Source organism: Odontesthes bonariensis, chromosome 15 (genome assembly GCF_027942865.1).
Source record: "Odontesthes bonariensis isolate fOdoBon6 chromosome 15, fOdoBon6.hap1, whole genome shotgun sequence".
Lineage (NCBI taxonomy): Eukaryota > Metazoa > Chordata > Actinopteri > Atheriniformes > Atherinopsidae > Odontesthes > Odontesthes bonariensis.
Window position 1 is genome coordinate 25,861,822 of NC_134520.1, and position 15,607 is coordinate 25,877,428.

Below are 15,607 nucleotides of genomic sequence, written 5' to 3' on the forward strand. Positions count from 1 at the left end.
GTCTATGTGCGTGTATTTGTCTATGTGTGTGTGAGCGCTTTTGATATAGAGTTCCAGATTAATCAAGTGGAAGTCAGTTTCAAGCTAAGCGCTAAAATGAAGGTCACAGGCACTTTAAAAAAATTGATGATGCGTTCACTGTCTTAACTGGCTGTGTGAGGCTGTTGATAACAGGTTAGTTTTTATGCTTGACTGAAGCAGCTTTAGATCAGCTTTTATCATACATAACAATGATTAACCTTTTTACTGTGTGAGCTCAGGGTAATTGAGCCTGTTGGTCTTAACATTCACAATCTTTTAATCAAGTGGTTTTCTTCACAGTAGCTTCCTTTGAAATACAGAAGTTATTCTATCAAGGATGCAGACTTTTCAAAGTATATTTTCCACTAATGTATCAAACTTGATTCAGTTCAATTCAGTTTATATACTTCCCCACAAAAAAGCCATTGCATTTGCATTTATTTCTAAAGTCGAGTTTTAGTTGGACCAAAACAATATTTTGGTTTTTTTTGCTATGTAAATGCATTTGTCATGGTGTTGACCTTGTCATCTGAATTTTCAGGATACTGATTCTGGTCAGCTATATTTCTGTCATCATTTCACACCTGAGTTGTCCTATTGATTGCCAAATGCTTTTATTGGGTTTGTCATCACCTCCTTTAGTGTTTACTATCAGCCAGTAGGAGCTCTGTTCCGGCTTTGTTTCATACTGCAAGTTACTTGGATTTCCTGCTTTGGGACTATGTTGGATTTCCTGCCCAGAAGGGCTTTCTGCTTGTCAGTTCGTAAATTCCATCTCCCTGATGCACATAGGTCTGCTTGGGTCTTCTCTGTGCAACAATGCAATCAGATCATATCATATATGACTTTGACAATTAGTTCATGGACTAGTTTAATTGAAAACATCTTTGTCATAATGAATTCAAACTTCTAATATACATTTATGAAAAAACTATAAATGTGAAAAACGGTGCTATCGTACCTTCTTGATTTATACTTGAAGTTTCTCTATTTGTTTAACTAAGTATCCGATCATGCATTAACAATGTGTTTACTAAAGCACCACCTAATAGCTGCAGTTACAGGCAGTAACATTTACACACATTTATACATTTAGCATCATAAGAGACAAATCTAAATCTAAACACAGAGCAGATTCACCTCATATGACGCTGAAGATTCTTTTTTCAAATGCATCCCTATAAAAGGATGCATTTTGCTAAATTCACATGGCAACAGGGTGTGAATCCTAGCAGGGCCTTCTAATCTATGTATTATAGAGACAGACACATAAACAATGTAATTAAGACAGAAAGACTGACAGAAATCCTTACTGAAGCTTGGGGAGGACAGCAAAACAATAAGAGACGCTCAAAATGTATTCTATTGTTACTTCTGCTAAGTACTCCTGAATAAAATATATGGCCCTATTACATTCGAATGATTACATCAGTAATTGGGACAGAGGACATAATCAGGTTCTAACACCCCACATTGTCTTTTCTTAGAATCATCTCCATCCCCCACTCTGTCTGTCTCCATCCTGTACAGACAAGTCCACACACAGCCAGACTGAATCCCACTGCTAACTCTCAGAGGCCTTTCAGGCTTGCCTGTGACTTTCTAGCTGCCTGTGCAAACACACCAGTTTTAAATACACACACAAATACACACGAGCATGCAGAATGAAAAAGCCCACCACACGCATGGTTCTTAACAGGTCCGACAATGTTATTTTGACTTACCAAGTCCAGTCATGCAGCCGAGAAGTTTGACATAAATAAAACATGAGACCATTCCACCTGCGAGGGTAATGTGAATCAAGCTGTGGATTCTGTAACTGCCGCTAACATTAACCCACCTTCTCCTCTTCCCTCCCTCCTGCTTTCTCCAACTTTCAAACACTGACTCACTTTATCGCTCGCTTCAAGTCACCTCACTGTACGCCCTCAGTACGGAGGTGCATACACAGTCTGTATCTGTGGATGTGGTATCTCTGTAAATGTATGCAAACTGATTCCTCACAACATCCCCTTTTTCTCTGGTAGCTGTACAAACAGGTGTGTTTTTGGAGGATATGTAGCAACAAACTCCTTTCTCTCCCCACTTTCTCTCACTTCAGCCTGTTCCTCTCCTCTACACCACTGCCTTGTCCATCTTTCTTTTTGCCACAACCAACCCTGCCTCGTTTTCTTCTCCAAATCCTCTCTCTTCACTCCTTCTGGGCAGAATCTATCACTCCTCTGCTCTTCATGCTGTCTTTTTATCTCTTTCTCTCTCAGCTCTCCTGCCTTTGCACGCCATCAGGCTGTCTCAAGAGGTCTTCATCATCATTGTGTACACAGAGGTTGTATGGATGATTCTTTCAAACTAGAGGAAGAAAGGGGGGGGGGGGGGGGTGTTTGACACTGATACAAATAAACCTAGTTTAACACACTGAGTTATTCTAGTGGTGAAGCACTATGCAGCATGTTTGCTGCAAAGAAATGAGTTGCTTCCATTAGCCGATGCATTACCCGAAACGGTTTCACAGCAGTGTAAACAAAGGGGATCATGCTGTATTGTCAAGCATACAGGTTGCGTGAAAAAGCATGTAATCAAAATGATTTTACTGTTGGTTTAAAATCTGTATTAGAATCAGGTTTCTCTCAGGCCTTCTGCCCATTAGCCATCTTCTTGCTCCAGCCATTGATAAAAAACACAAGGACAGTGTTTCCTGTTTAAACATAGAAAAACGCAACACTGCTTCAGGTTAGTAGAAGCGACAGTGTGGAAATGCTTCAAGCATTTCCAGATTTATTGTTGTATTTTTATACAAAAAGATGTCGTGCAACAGAAACTTCATTTTGTATGATTTTGGTCATACTAATGTGTTTAAAGGCATTTTAAAAGTATGGTTTTGGTCAGAATTGCACAATGATGAGTTTTTTCTAGTGTCATGTTTTGTGATTATTCTAACATGTCCGTCTTTCTGGGAGTCAGCCAATGACATTGGATTTCTTCGACAGAACCCACTCTTTACAGCAGAGGTGTTTGCTTTCATTTCCTCTTTTTATATTTAAAGGCCTCCTAATGGCTTATTATTAGTACTAATGTGGCATTTATCTAACACTGGCAGACCAGGAAGAGGAGAAATCACCTCTTGTTTTAACAATAAATGACAATGAAATTCAAACATATGCAAACAGGATTAAACAAGGATGGGAGGGACATGAGACTCAGAAAAAATAGAGAACATTTAGAGAAATAAGGGGATAAAATCTAAGGAGCATGACTGTGACAGCTAATATTGTTAGTTTTAGGGTATCAAAAAAATGATCACAGTTAATCCTGTGGGCACTATGAAATTGGTCCAAATTTCATGGTCAGCTGTTGAGAAATGTTTCTCAGAATCATAAACAGGAACCTGCTGATGGAGCTACAGGAAGTTGCTGGATCCCTAAAACATCTCATCAAATAGTTGCTGAATGATATCATTCAACACAAAAGTAGAGGAACAACAAACCAGTGGACAGACGCATCATTATAGAAACCTGTTCTGAGTTAAAGAACTTGTAGGTAATGTAGATCAGATAAAGATTTCCTTTGTACAGTGGAAAGATGGGAGGTGTCTGTTCCACCTTTGTGACAAATGGGATAAAGATGTCAGTGTTCGTGGATGTCTGGACTCTGGTTTCCTCATTAACAGTGGCAAGGAGGATAATAGGGACTCGTCCTTGGCTTCAAAATAACAATGATTGCTTGTGACACTGGACGTGCCCATGGCTGGGAGCCAAGAGAAGGACGAGGCAAGAGCATGTAGGAAGAGAAGAGCTATAGTGCTCACACAGCAGAATATTTCAAGTATCAATTTCCCCATCCCATCTTCTCTCCTTCCTTTGCATCGCTTTTTGTCTCTCCTCCCCACTTAGTGTCACAATATCTGCCTCCTTCCTTTCTCAAAGTTTTGTTTTTCTTTCTGCCAAATAGGCTAATTGGTGGTTCGTTCTAGGTTAGCTGGTAATTCTGAGTGCGCCACCTCGGTGAAAAAGCAAAGAAGCGCAGATTGAGCTGTCCTATGTGTTATAAAGCTGGGGTTAAATGAGGAAAAGTATGCTGTGTGCAATTTAGTCAGGTTAGAATGGTGACAGGCAGACAGTTTTTACACCCCATTAGAGAAGAGTACTCCTTCACACAACCACAGACTGGTTATCTAACTGGCTGAATTGAACTCTGTCAAGGGAGGGGGGGGATTAGGAATATGAATAAGCGAGTGGTGATGAGGAATACAGAGAAAAGAATAGCAGCCTTTGTGGAGCAAACAGACCTCCTTGTTGAGCAGTGGGCAACTGCCAGTGTGGAAGAAGGGGATTCTGATGAACAGAGAACAAAAAGATGCGGATTACACTCTGCAACAATGCATATAGCCCACATGAAAGTGTTCATTTCTGTGTTATATGGAGCAAGTCAAGAGTCTCTTTACAGCCATGACATTTAGCCTGGATGTAAAGGTTGGATAGTTCTGATAAAGCCAGACTAAATGTGTTCAGATTGAGTAGATTTCCTATGAAGCCAAGGGATAGATTAAGAAAAACAACCCAATATTCATATCAGTTAGATGAAAAGAAATAAAACAGGATCCAGCAGCACTTATATATGATACCTTAGCGTAGAGACGGGAAACGATTAGCTGCAGGCCTTATACGAGATGCAGGCTGTTAAAAAGTGCTTTGGAAGTGTTGATATGCAGATTTTATTTTATTTGCTCTGTTACGAGCAAAGCAAGCTGTTCTCCCCTTGCGCCCAGCCCTTAAGCAAAGAAAAACAAACTGCTGGCTGTAGCTTCATACTCATGGACAGATTACTGAATGGGCCCGAGGAGTGAGGTGCCCCTGCTCCCTTCTAACAAATACAAATCCCAGATAGGAGCGAGATGACATCTCCAGAGACAAAGAACAGCATCAAAGACATGCGAAACAACCACAATGTGACAGAAAAACCTAAATGAAATACAAGCGACCAGAAGGAGATACAAAAATGACCAATTTTCTCATACAGATGTGCAAAGTGACTACAAAGAGACTGCTTCATAATGACTCAAGATAAGTGCAACATAAACAGCTGGAAAAACAAAACAGCCACAATACCAATCTGGATTGCTTATCGTTTTGTTCCTTTGAGTCTGGGTCTCTTAATCCTTGGTAAAATAATGGAAGGCCTTTTACATGTCTGTGCCCAGGGGCACGATGCTTCATAATCCATCCATGGTCAAACTACCAGAATATATGAGAAAGGAAACGATGGAGCGTCCTGCACAACAATGCAATTTGCAAACAACAGAATGCACAGAAGGTCAAACAACTCCGGAGAGAACCGACTCATACATTTTTTAATAGTTTTAACACAGAGTATGAGAGTGTAATGTAGGCCTCTTAATGCACATCTTCCCAGCTGCACAAAACTCAAACCAATCATCTAAGTGAAGGTCAGTTCTTCGTTTGGGAAAAGTTGAGCTCACAGCTACTTTGTAAAAACTGGGGATCGAATTCGAGCCAGTGTCTCCAGAATGCATTCATAATCATCACAATAATGTGACAATCCGGTACAATGAGACAGCCCAGTATACGTCAGGCAAAGGGGGTATTTCCTCTGAAATGAGAAATGATGGTGGTGGTAGAGCACTGCAGGGGGATAACATTCTACCATCCTCCATGGCGGAGGCGTGTATTCAGGTGGCTGGTCAGCCTGCCCATCTGTATCAAGTGCATGTGGAGAAAAGATACAACAGCAGTGAGTCAGTCTGATGGCTCGATTAACTAATCTGTATGTTGTATTCTATCACTGTACAGGAGAAGAAGGAAGGAGGCTCCGTGTTGGATCAATATCCCAGAGGAACCAGTGATTGTTGTACATTACTGCACCATTCCTCCCATTTAATCCAAATTCATTCCATCTCCCCTTAAACAGTGTTAATGTTTTTCAAAGTCCCTGCATCTTTAAGCTGGTGACTCAGCCTCAGTTTAAATAAAGGAGGCGCAGGAGGAGTCCTGCACACAAACATGAGCTGGTTAACTTTCATGCTACAATAAACACAGATCGGGAATAAAGTGAAAAACTGCAGATATTTCTCTCCCAAACGCAGGAAGGGGTGTTAGAGCAGTGGCAATGCAGTTCATTCTTTATTTTTTCGGGCATCGTCGGGAAACCACACAGTCGTGCCCTCCGCAGTGCTCTCGGCCGAGTGAAATGAGCTGGAGTTTAAAAGCTGCTGCAGACAGAAACCGAGATTTCATTTTCTGACCACATGACAAAGCAATGTCAAGCAAAAGGACACAGATTAACTTTTTTTGTGTGTGTGATGAGCAGGACTGAACAATAAACAGAAATACAAGGAGACAGAGGGAAGTTTTTAATCTGTCAACACTGATGACGTTAGAATATATGAGCTGGAACTGAATGTTCCTCTGGAGCTGTTGACAGACTTCCCGCACATTCAAATTTTCATTAAAGGCAGGGGAAGATAAGGAAAACACATGCACTCAAAAAGCATCTCAACATTAGTACTTGCACACACTAACCTATCTGACCCCACTGCTAGGTGAGTCAATACTCGAGTTTGACCTCCACAATGTCGCTTTAAATAGGCAGGAGGTCTCAAAGTTTACAAATACACCAAACAAGTGAGACTGAATTTCAGGAAGCTGTGGATAAAAATCATGGTTTGAATGTACACATCAAGTAGTTTCCATGTAGAGCGGAAGCAAGAGGATTCTTTATAAATAAAAAAAAATGAGAATTTGATGTTTTTTAAAAGGACTTATATAGGTTTTATCAGTGTTCTCGTGGCTTTCTGTCATTTCACATGTTTTCTCATTGGTGATAGTGTCTTAATATTGATCTTGACATCTGTAAAAGGTATCATGTGGATGTTTGAGTTTGCATTTATTATGACTTTAAATGGCTTTTTTAATGCATTTCTGCTTCAATACCCCAAAATGTACTCTTTTCATTAATGATGTGGCTGATCTTTGGCTTCATGGATGTTTTTTGAAGGTTAACGGTCCTGGCATCTCAAACAAGGACGGATCTATAAAAACAATGCAGTGTTCTGGTGACATATGTCACCATTCGGAAGGATAAAAATGAATACTGTAAGGGAACTGACTCTCCTGCATCTATTATGTATATCAACAAGAAAAAGTAATCTAAAACGGGCGGATTCATGCAGGACATTTTATAGAGGTGAAATCTCAGGGGAGGACACGCAGCACAGCTTTCATCTGTCATCTACAGCTGTGGGCTTGATACTCATAGAAAGGCAGAGAGTGTTGTTTTTTCCCACCATCACAAAGCCAAACATAGGTCATTTTCTCCAAGTCTGCAAAGGGTAGAGGATGATGAACACTGATTTCTCTTCCTTATATGCTCTACACCAGCTCACTCTCTTTAGTAAAAAAAAAAAAGTTAATTGGGAGAAACAGCCAAGAGAAAAAAGCAACAGAGCAATGCTAAGATTTGCAGTGATAACCAGAGGAAGCCCAAGCTTGCAAACAAACAGATAATGCTGCTTTGTACTGAGGATTAACTTTGAAATTGGGCCATAACAGAGGGTAATGAGGAGAAGATGGTGAGGATTGATTGCACCTCTACGAAGCCAATCTAAAAGAGAAGTGGGCAAACGAAATGAGTCGCAAGGGGTTATTTGCAGAGAAACAAGAATGATAGAAGACAAAGACCTACATTACAGACACTGTGACTTAAACCTCCCTTGCCTCTCACCGTCTGTCTCTGTGCCAACAATGACATGGATAATATGTCCATTTATGAGCTGCAGGAGAAAAAGTGTCACTCCCTCCCTGTTTTTTCAAAGACGGCAGAGCAGCTAATATGGAGCACTTCCCTTCAACCAAGGCTAAAAACAGCATTCTTCACCATGGTCATTGTGCTTCTCCTGGCTGTGCTTAGCAACTAAGAAACTAAGGAAATCAAACCAAAGCTTAGTCAGTGCAGTCAGAGGGTAAAAGACAGGATGGCAGAACCCACTTCAGTGCTACTTTTTCCTCTCAGTATGGCAACATAAGTAGCAAAGAAGAAGGCTGGCCACTGACTGCGCTCTGATCCCACAAAAGGAGCCTAAACTCGCTGATAAAGTCTCTGCTACATGTCACAAAAAGATGAAGACAGGCGACGCCAGCAGCACTCCTATCTGTGCTTTGAAATCCTTTAAGCTCTAGGGTGTGCATTATCATTTTCTGCGTACAGTTAGATAATCGTCATGGATATAAATGGAAAAGTGTAAACTTCCACAGGGCATAAATAGGGATTTAGAAGTTGGTTGGCTAGAGGCAAAGAGGCGTTATGGGCGATGTGATTCATATGATTAAGCCATTAAAAACTTGAGAATCTAGGACAACTGAATCACCACCACTGGCAAGACAGATGGTTTATCACAGCTCAAGGAAATTGTCTGTAACTTCCAAAAACACATCTGCATATCTATCATGGCTCTACATATAGGCATCTGCACAGCTGAGGAGTTAAAAAAGGATGTAGGTTCCTGAAGGTGCCTGAGAGCACAGAGCAGGCAGTATATAGCACCTATTAATACAGGGCCAACCCTGCATTTGAAAAAACAATCCAGCAAGAATCAGGTAACAAAGAGGCAAGATGAGCTGCTGATTGGGAAGTGCCGCCTGACTGATCTCAGTTTGCGTTCTGCTTAAAAATCTAGTTTTCTCAAATAGTTTCTTTCCCTTAAATAGCAGAAATCTGATTCATGGTTGTGTCATCACCTCCTATTTTGGAAAACAATGTAAAAACCAACTCCTTTGAAATGTTTCTGAATACAAATACTGGTTGGGAGCAAATAAACTTTGTAATGCAAGCAGAAGTCAGTGAAACCTACAGACTCTGTTTATATGGCCTTAATGAGCAGCGTAGCTGTCGCCAACAGGAAACAACATTTCGAAGAGGAAAGTGAGACAAACAAAACTGATCATTTTGGAAATATGATGAATAACTGGAAATCTTTTTTGGATGCATGATGATTATTCTTTGAGGTCAACCAGTGAGGGTCATGATTATTCTCTAGAAACAGAAACAGCTGATTGCTCACATGATCAGTCATGCAAGTAAAACCTTCGCTACCTCAGAACTCATTCACTTAAGGATGTTTCCATCTCCCCTTGTTCTCATCAACTAAAAGGCAACATACACCTCGAGCGCATAATTGAGAACGCCCTCTTTTAATATTGCAATTTCCATCAACTTCAACATGTGCAACATCAGAATGAACATAAAAAAAAACACTGATGCAAAAACTTAGAGTGAGAAAATTCCCCCACTGTGTCAGTCGAGGTCAGGTTGAATGTGAGTGTTTATCTGCTGTTGCAGAGTGCAGACTACAAGTACCACCGCCCTCTTTTTACCAAGTGAAAATCTGGAAAACCTCCCTTTGTGGACCTCATTGGAATAATTTCTAGGTGATGATTGTTGTGGAACTAAAAATAAATAAGCCAACAGCCTGCTGTGATTGGACAACTGTAACTGATAGCAGAAACACTGAATTTTGACAGTAATGAAGAGAATGTATTTATTATGGATTGGTCAGATCATAGCCAGAACTTGATCCGTCTATAAAATCAGATTGGCATTGATACCAATTTGGTATGTGTTTCCAGACAGCTTCAGGTGGACAGAGCCACACCCACTGTACCCACAAACAGACCATGACTGCTCACCACACAGCTTGACATCATCAACAGATGATGTATGATTGCTGCACTGTTGTTACAGTACTGCTGCACTGTTTACCATCATCTAACTGCCACAAACTTTGCTATAATGGTCTCAATTTAAAGACCAGCTGCTTCTAATAAATATGCAGTCTCATCCAAGTAAAGAGCCAGCCATTTCATTTTACAGTTCACTTGATGATCTTCATAATTCAAGCCTGAAAGTAAACCAAAGTAATCCATCAGCCGTGTGTTTGACCCTTGAGATGAGGCTAATAAAGCTAAAATGTGACAAGCAGCAAGGTCACCACACAAAGATGCAATTTGCCTCGACTTCTGACGCAGCCGACGTGCAGCTCAGCATTTCCTCCAAAAAAAAAGGAGAAGAGAGGAAGAACAGGAAGCGTATCCGTTGATCATGTACTGAATAACTGTGAGATAGGCAAAGAAGCAGATGCAGAGAGAGGCATTAAGCTGAGAGTCATTAGGCACAACCCACTGCTGGCATTATATCATACTGCATATCATTCATCAGCCCCTTCATTTATGAAGCAGTGGGAGGGCACAAACCAGTGGCTCGGTCTGCCTGCTGCAGCAGAAAACAGCTCTTCTTTTAGGAAGTTCAGAGAGATGCTTTTACCTCCCAGTGCTGCCCTCACAGTATTGCTGTATTTAAAGAAACCTGTGTGACACTGAACCTGACTAAATCTGTCTGAGGCAAAGCTGAGGTATTCGACTCGCTCAAGAGGCAGAGAGAGCAGCAGAAGAGCGAGAGCGGCGCCCCGGCCCAAAGTGCAGATATCTGCTTTATACATTTTCCTCATGCATTTTGTAGACTGTAAAGAGCATTTATTAATGCCAAGGATGGAGTATATCAGAAAGGTCACGTGCATTCAGATCAGACCTAGGGTGAGAAAAGGGTTTCATACTCCAGCTTTGGACTCACTCTAAGTGCAAAACCTGCTTACTCCTCGACACTTCAGAGAGCACGGCATAATCTACATAACAAAAAAGAACATAGCAAAATCCTATAAGAAGTCCATGACACAGTCAGGCCTGTAATCAGAGAGCGACTTACATTTTAATTCCTTCGTCTTTTGAAATTGGCAGTCATGTACTAATTTCAGAACAGTCATGAGGAATACTTGTATCTCCAATGCATTCATCTGATGTTTTTGCAATTTTGTCTAGATAACAGACGTTTAACTGAGAAACACTAACCCTGACGATAAAATGCGGGATAAAAGAAAAGGTAAAATAAGGTTTGTTCAAGCCAACCCAGTAACTTTGCATCATTTTCCCAGTGCCACACTGAGTATGTCCCACTCAACTGTGTTGTCTTATTGGGCAACCAGAAAATACATGACCCAATTTCTACAACACAGAATCTTATCAGCACTAGCCTCAGAGGTAACATGTTCTAATTGGTGCGACTTTTACGTTGCATTTTCTAATGACGGGCGCTTAATTAATCCCTGAAACGCAGGCCTGTGTGTGTATTGGAGCTACAAAGGAAGACGGCTGAGAGGATCAAAGTCACTGCGGTCTACAGTGTAGGGATTAGAAAAATATGGAGAAGGCATGGAGACAATTGAAGATCCAAGCCTCCAGAGAAGAAAATCCTTCCAGACTGCCACCAAAGTCTTAGCTGTACGGAGAAGTCCCCCCCGCCTGCCCTGCCGCTGTGCTGGGTAACTGACACCAACATGTGTGAGGGCAGTTATGAGATGTCATGGTAATCCCACTGAAGTACTCAAACCTCTCACTCATAACCCATGCCAGCAGGAGGAGGAAGTTTTCACAAAGAATGACAGTCTCTCATGTAAACATTTGATGCCATACCTTTGATATCAATCCATGAAGGGGATTTCGGTGGTTTGGGATAGATACTGTTGTGATCTGTCACCATTTCTGTAGTTTTTCTTATTTTTTTTATTTGCTGTGAAATGAATGGTCCTGCAAAACAACAGCATGAGTAACAGCTACATATGTACTCCTATGCAAAGAACATTTTATTAAAATCATCACTCATATTTCTGCTAAAGGTTTTTTTTTACTTTTATTAGTTATTTACTGCCTCAAGGAACCTGTTTCCAAAAAAGTAAGCATGCAGTGCAAAATGTGTACGAATTCGGGGAGACGTGATTGATTTGGAAATAACTTAAACCCTAAATTCAATTGAAAATAGTCTATACTGTCATCTATTTAACATTTGTTTTTTTTCAGAGAAGGCTTTGCTTATGACTCCATGGTAAAAAAAAATAAATAAAATAAAATCAGGATGCCAAACTGCAGTTCAGAGCATAAGACAACATAACTGACTCCATGTCTTCTTGTTTCCTTGAGCTCTGTTCTTTTTACTTAAAAGTAAAATTTCATAGGATTTTATGTAGTGTAAGCCACTATGATATTTTGCCCCAAAAAGAAAGGTTTTCTTTAAACCAACAACATGCAAGCAACACTTCACTGACACTCTACTTTCAGAAATAAAAACGTGACTTTCTAAAAACAAAACAAAACAAACTGATCCTCTCTAATTTTAAACACATGCTGCCAAACTTCCAACTTCACATCCAAAAACATTTAATCGTGGAATAAGGAGTCACAGCTTTGAAAACGTGACTGTCTCTTATCATCAGCAAGAAAAGCTGTTATTGTTCAGACATGCATACCTGGGGATTCATAAGTTAATAAATGCTTATGTTATGCCCCTATCTTCACATCTTCAGATTCCCAGTCCTTTCCTTTGCCTCACTGCTGCCTTCAATTATTGAAGTCACCGTAAAATCGAGCTAATCTTTGCTCCACTGATCCTCCAACGTGTCTCTGACCCATTCAAGCACCTTCCTGGGAGGATGACATCAGTCTGCTCTTTCGGTCAGTCCCTGCTTGCTCGGGTTACCTCGACCAAGTGTGGAAAGGAGCGCTCATGTGCTGACAGCCCACTGCATCACTCTGCAGCAGTACTAGCGGGGAGCACAGCACAGAGGCTGTCTCTGCACCCTGCATGCAGGAAAAACAATCCACATCGGCAGCTGAGGCTCCCTACAGGATATTGTAGTCTAATATTGTGGTCTGATCCAAAAATAGCCTCACTTTGAAACCTTGCAAAGAAACAACCATGCTGTGGCCTAATTACATCTTCTGTCGCATGTCACGGGAGTGAAAACAGACAGAACATTCAGTCTGCTTTACATAAAGATAAATATTTTAGCAATTACAAGGAGGCACGCAGGCATTTGCTGTATTGAAATAACAAAACATGCACCTGCTCTATATCAAATAGGCTGAAAAGTAGAATTACATGGCCGATTAGTAGTCTGCTCAGAGAACAATAGTTCAGAAAACCATGGCTGGCAAATACATTTGTTTACCAGGAAGAATGATTGACAAAACTGGAACTCATTCAGTTAAAAGAAACGAGCAACCAGTCATAGGATATTAGTAGCCTTTAAGGACACTACACAGCAGAACTAAGAGCACATAAGAATACTAGTCACTGTGGCAATAAGCTTGGGACAGGAGGCAGGCTAAATGGCTACACCATAAAACAGTAAGGTCAAAACATAGCTTCATTTTCCAGAGCAGAGGATAAAATATCAACATTTCTGGAAAATCTGCTGCCATATAAATATGCAACACGAGTCAGAGGCATAACTAACAGGTCTGCACTGTGGTAATTTGATCATTTTGGGACGCCCTCGTGGAGACAAAAGAGCTGTGCTGTGATGGTGCGCTGCTCTCCTCATTTCCTAACATCACGTTCACCTGTCCTCTCCTCCGACGGTAAACCGCAACGTCCGAAGCCTAACGGGGACTCTCGACTCACCCAGAACGCCAGAGGAGCTTTGTTGCGGGGCAGCGCCTGGGTCTGGCTTCTCCGCGTCTCCCTGCTGTGACCTGTGTCTGTGCCGGGAGCTCTCGGAGCCGTCGCTGGAGGTGGCAGCACCACCGGCGGCCGCCGCGGCGCCTGCCGCTGCCGTCCCCGTGTCGGGCATGCTCTCAATCAGCGAGGAGCGACGCAAGATGAAGATATTCTCCGGGAAATTGTGCAGTGGTATCGCATCTCAGGAGGAGGGCAAAGCATGGATGTGGCAAGGTGGTCGTTGGGGGTCCGAGGGAAGGGTTAAATGAGTATGAAAGTGAAGTGAAGGTTGTCGGCGCAGCGGCGGATCATCCTGGTGGTACTCTGGGGCAGGATGCGCGGCTCGATGGAGAGCGCTCCTCAGACTACAGGAGGAGGGACAAAGAGCGGGAGGGCGAGGGAGGGGCTGGATGACAGACACACACATTCACCTCACACCGTTTAACAATAGTTGTAGGCCTACTGATAATTGAGTAATGTCCTTGATCATTACAGCAAAATTCAGAGCTCATTGAAGAATTACCTCATGCAAAATGTAACCATTGCCTGGTAAGATGGCTGTCACCACAAAGCCACTGAACTCTACATCAGCCTTTGTAGGATCTAAATGGTCATTTTAAACATGTATAACCTTGAATTTCCATCTTTCATTGACCTCTGCAAGCAACCAGGCCGCAGATTGATGCCAGGAATAGATTATACTTAGCTGAAATAAAAAGTCAAACGCGTGACTTACACTCTGATAGCATTACTTAACTGGCAATATGCCCATTCAAAGGATCAACAAAATTGTATTATTATTTTTTTCAATGTACCCACCTTGAATTTAGACGATAACAATAGTAGGCTAATCCTCTGAGACGGACAGGTGATATCTGCAATACAGCAGGCTATTGCTCCTCTGGGAACAGGACTGCACCATCCTGTCCTGGAAGATTAAATAGACTATGACTTATTTATCAATGCAAAAATATCCTCATAGATTAAATTTTCATTGATGTTCAGGTATTGGTACAAGTTATGTCACTCTTTAGATGAACTAACTCTCTCGTGTGCATGCAGCAGCAGCATACTGTTTGTTTTATACATAATGTGACTTGATCTGCTGTCAGTCAACAGCAGAGTATGCTCAGCAAAATATACAGACAAATCATAAGTATAAAGGCTATTTACACACCAAATGATGTCATCATGGGTGCTCCCAGTCAAGGATAGCCGACGCCTTAAACAAATGCACTTTCTTCTAAATAAACATTGATGTTTCAAACTGTGTCAGAACGATCCTCTACTGGTAACATATGTGCAGTTTTACAACCAGAGAGGAGTTGCTGTCCTTGACAAAAATAAATGTATCATCCGTTATCAAATCCATGGCCTGATTTGCAGTGTTCTTGCTCAGAGTATTGTTGGTACTCAACAGCTGCAAGGTGGCAGCTGTCACGCTTTGTGCACACACAGAGCAGTCTATAAATTATTGAGGTCTCAGGTTCGACATTGCTCCCAAGGCCTCGGACCATGCCTCCTTAGCATGTACACAGTTTCTCTTCTTGGCCATCCCTCCTGGATGCTGTGTTTCTCTGTAAAGCCACACAAGCAGGTTGGCAGCCCTCCCCCTCATATGGCTCACAGCTCAGGAGCACCTCATGTGCGAGCAGAAATTCTGCTTACTCACCAACCTCCAGGTTGACAGCTGCAAGGCACTGCAGTGGGCCACACACACATCAGTGCACATGTTGTCTATACTCTCTGTTTATGTTCTGCCATATGCATGCTCGTACAGGATGGAGGTCAGATCACAGCACTGTTCATTTTAGAACAAGTGACTAAAGATACTATGCAAACAAAAGAAAACAAGTGCTCATTTAAAATGTTTTACAGTTAGTGGCAATGTAGCTAAAATAGTATCTTAATTAGACTATTACCTTCCCACAACAAGAAATTGTGCTGCTGCTGAGTTCAGTTCCTTCAGTCTGAGAAATGTCTCACACTGTGTTGTATTTTGCACAAAGCCTAACATTTTTTATGATGT

At 41.5% G+C, this 15,607-nt stretch overlaps 1 protein-coding gene across 2 annotated transcripts in view; it reads right to left on the reverse strand.

Moving 5' to 3' along the window:
* The window catches only part of ano8b (anoctamin 8b), a 37,522-nt gene extending 23,591 nt beyond the window's left edge, over positions 1 to 13,931 (reverse strand). For both annotated transcript variants that reach the window (XM_075485709.1, XM_075485708.1), the window contains exon 1: positions 13,543 to 13,931. In XM_075485709.1, coding sequence (XP_075341824.1) covers positions 13,543 to 13,711 — 169 coding nt within the window. In that variant the 5' untranslated portion in view covers positions 13,712 to 13,931. The remainder of the gene's footprint in view (positions 1 to 13,542) is intronic.
* Positions 13,932 to 15,607: the final 1,676 nt, after the last annotated feature.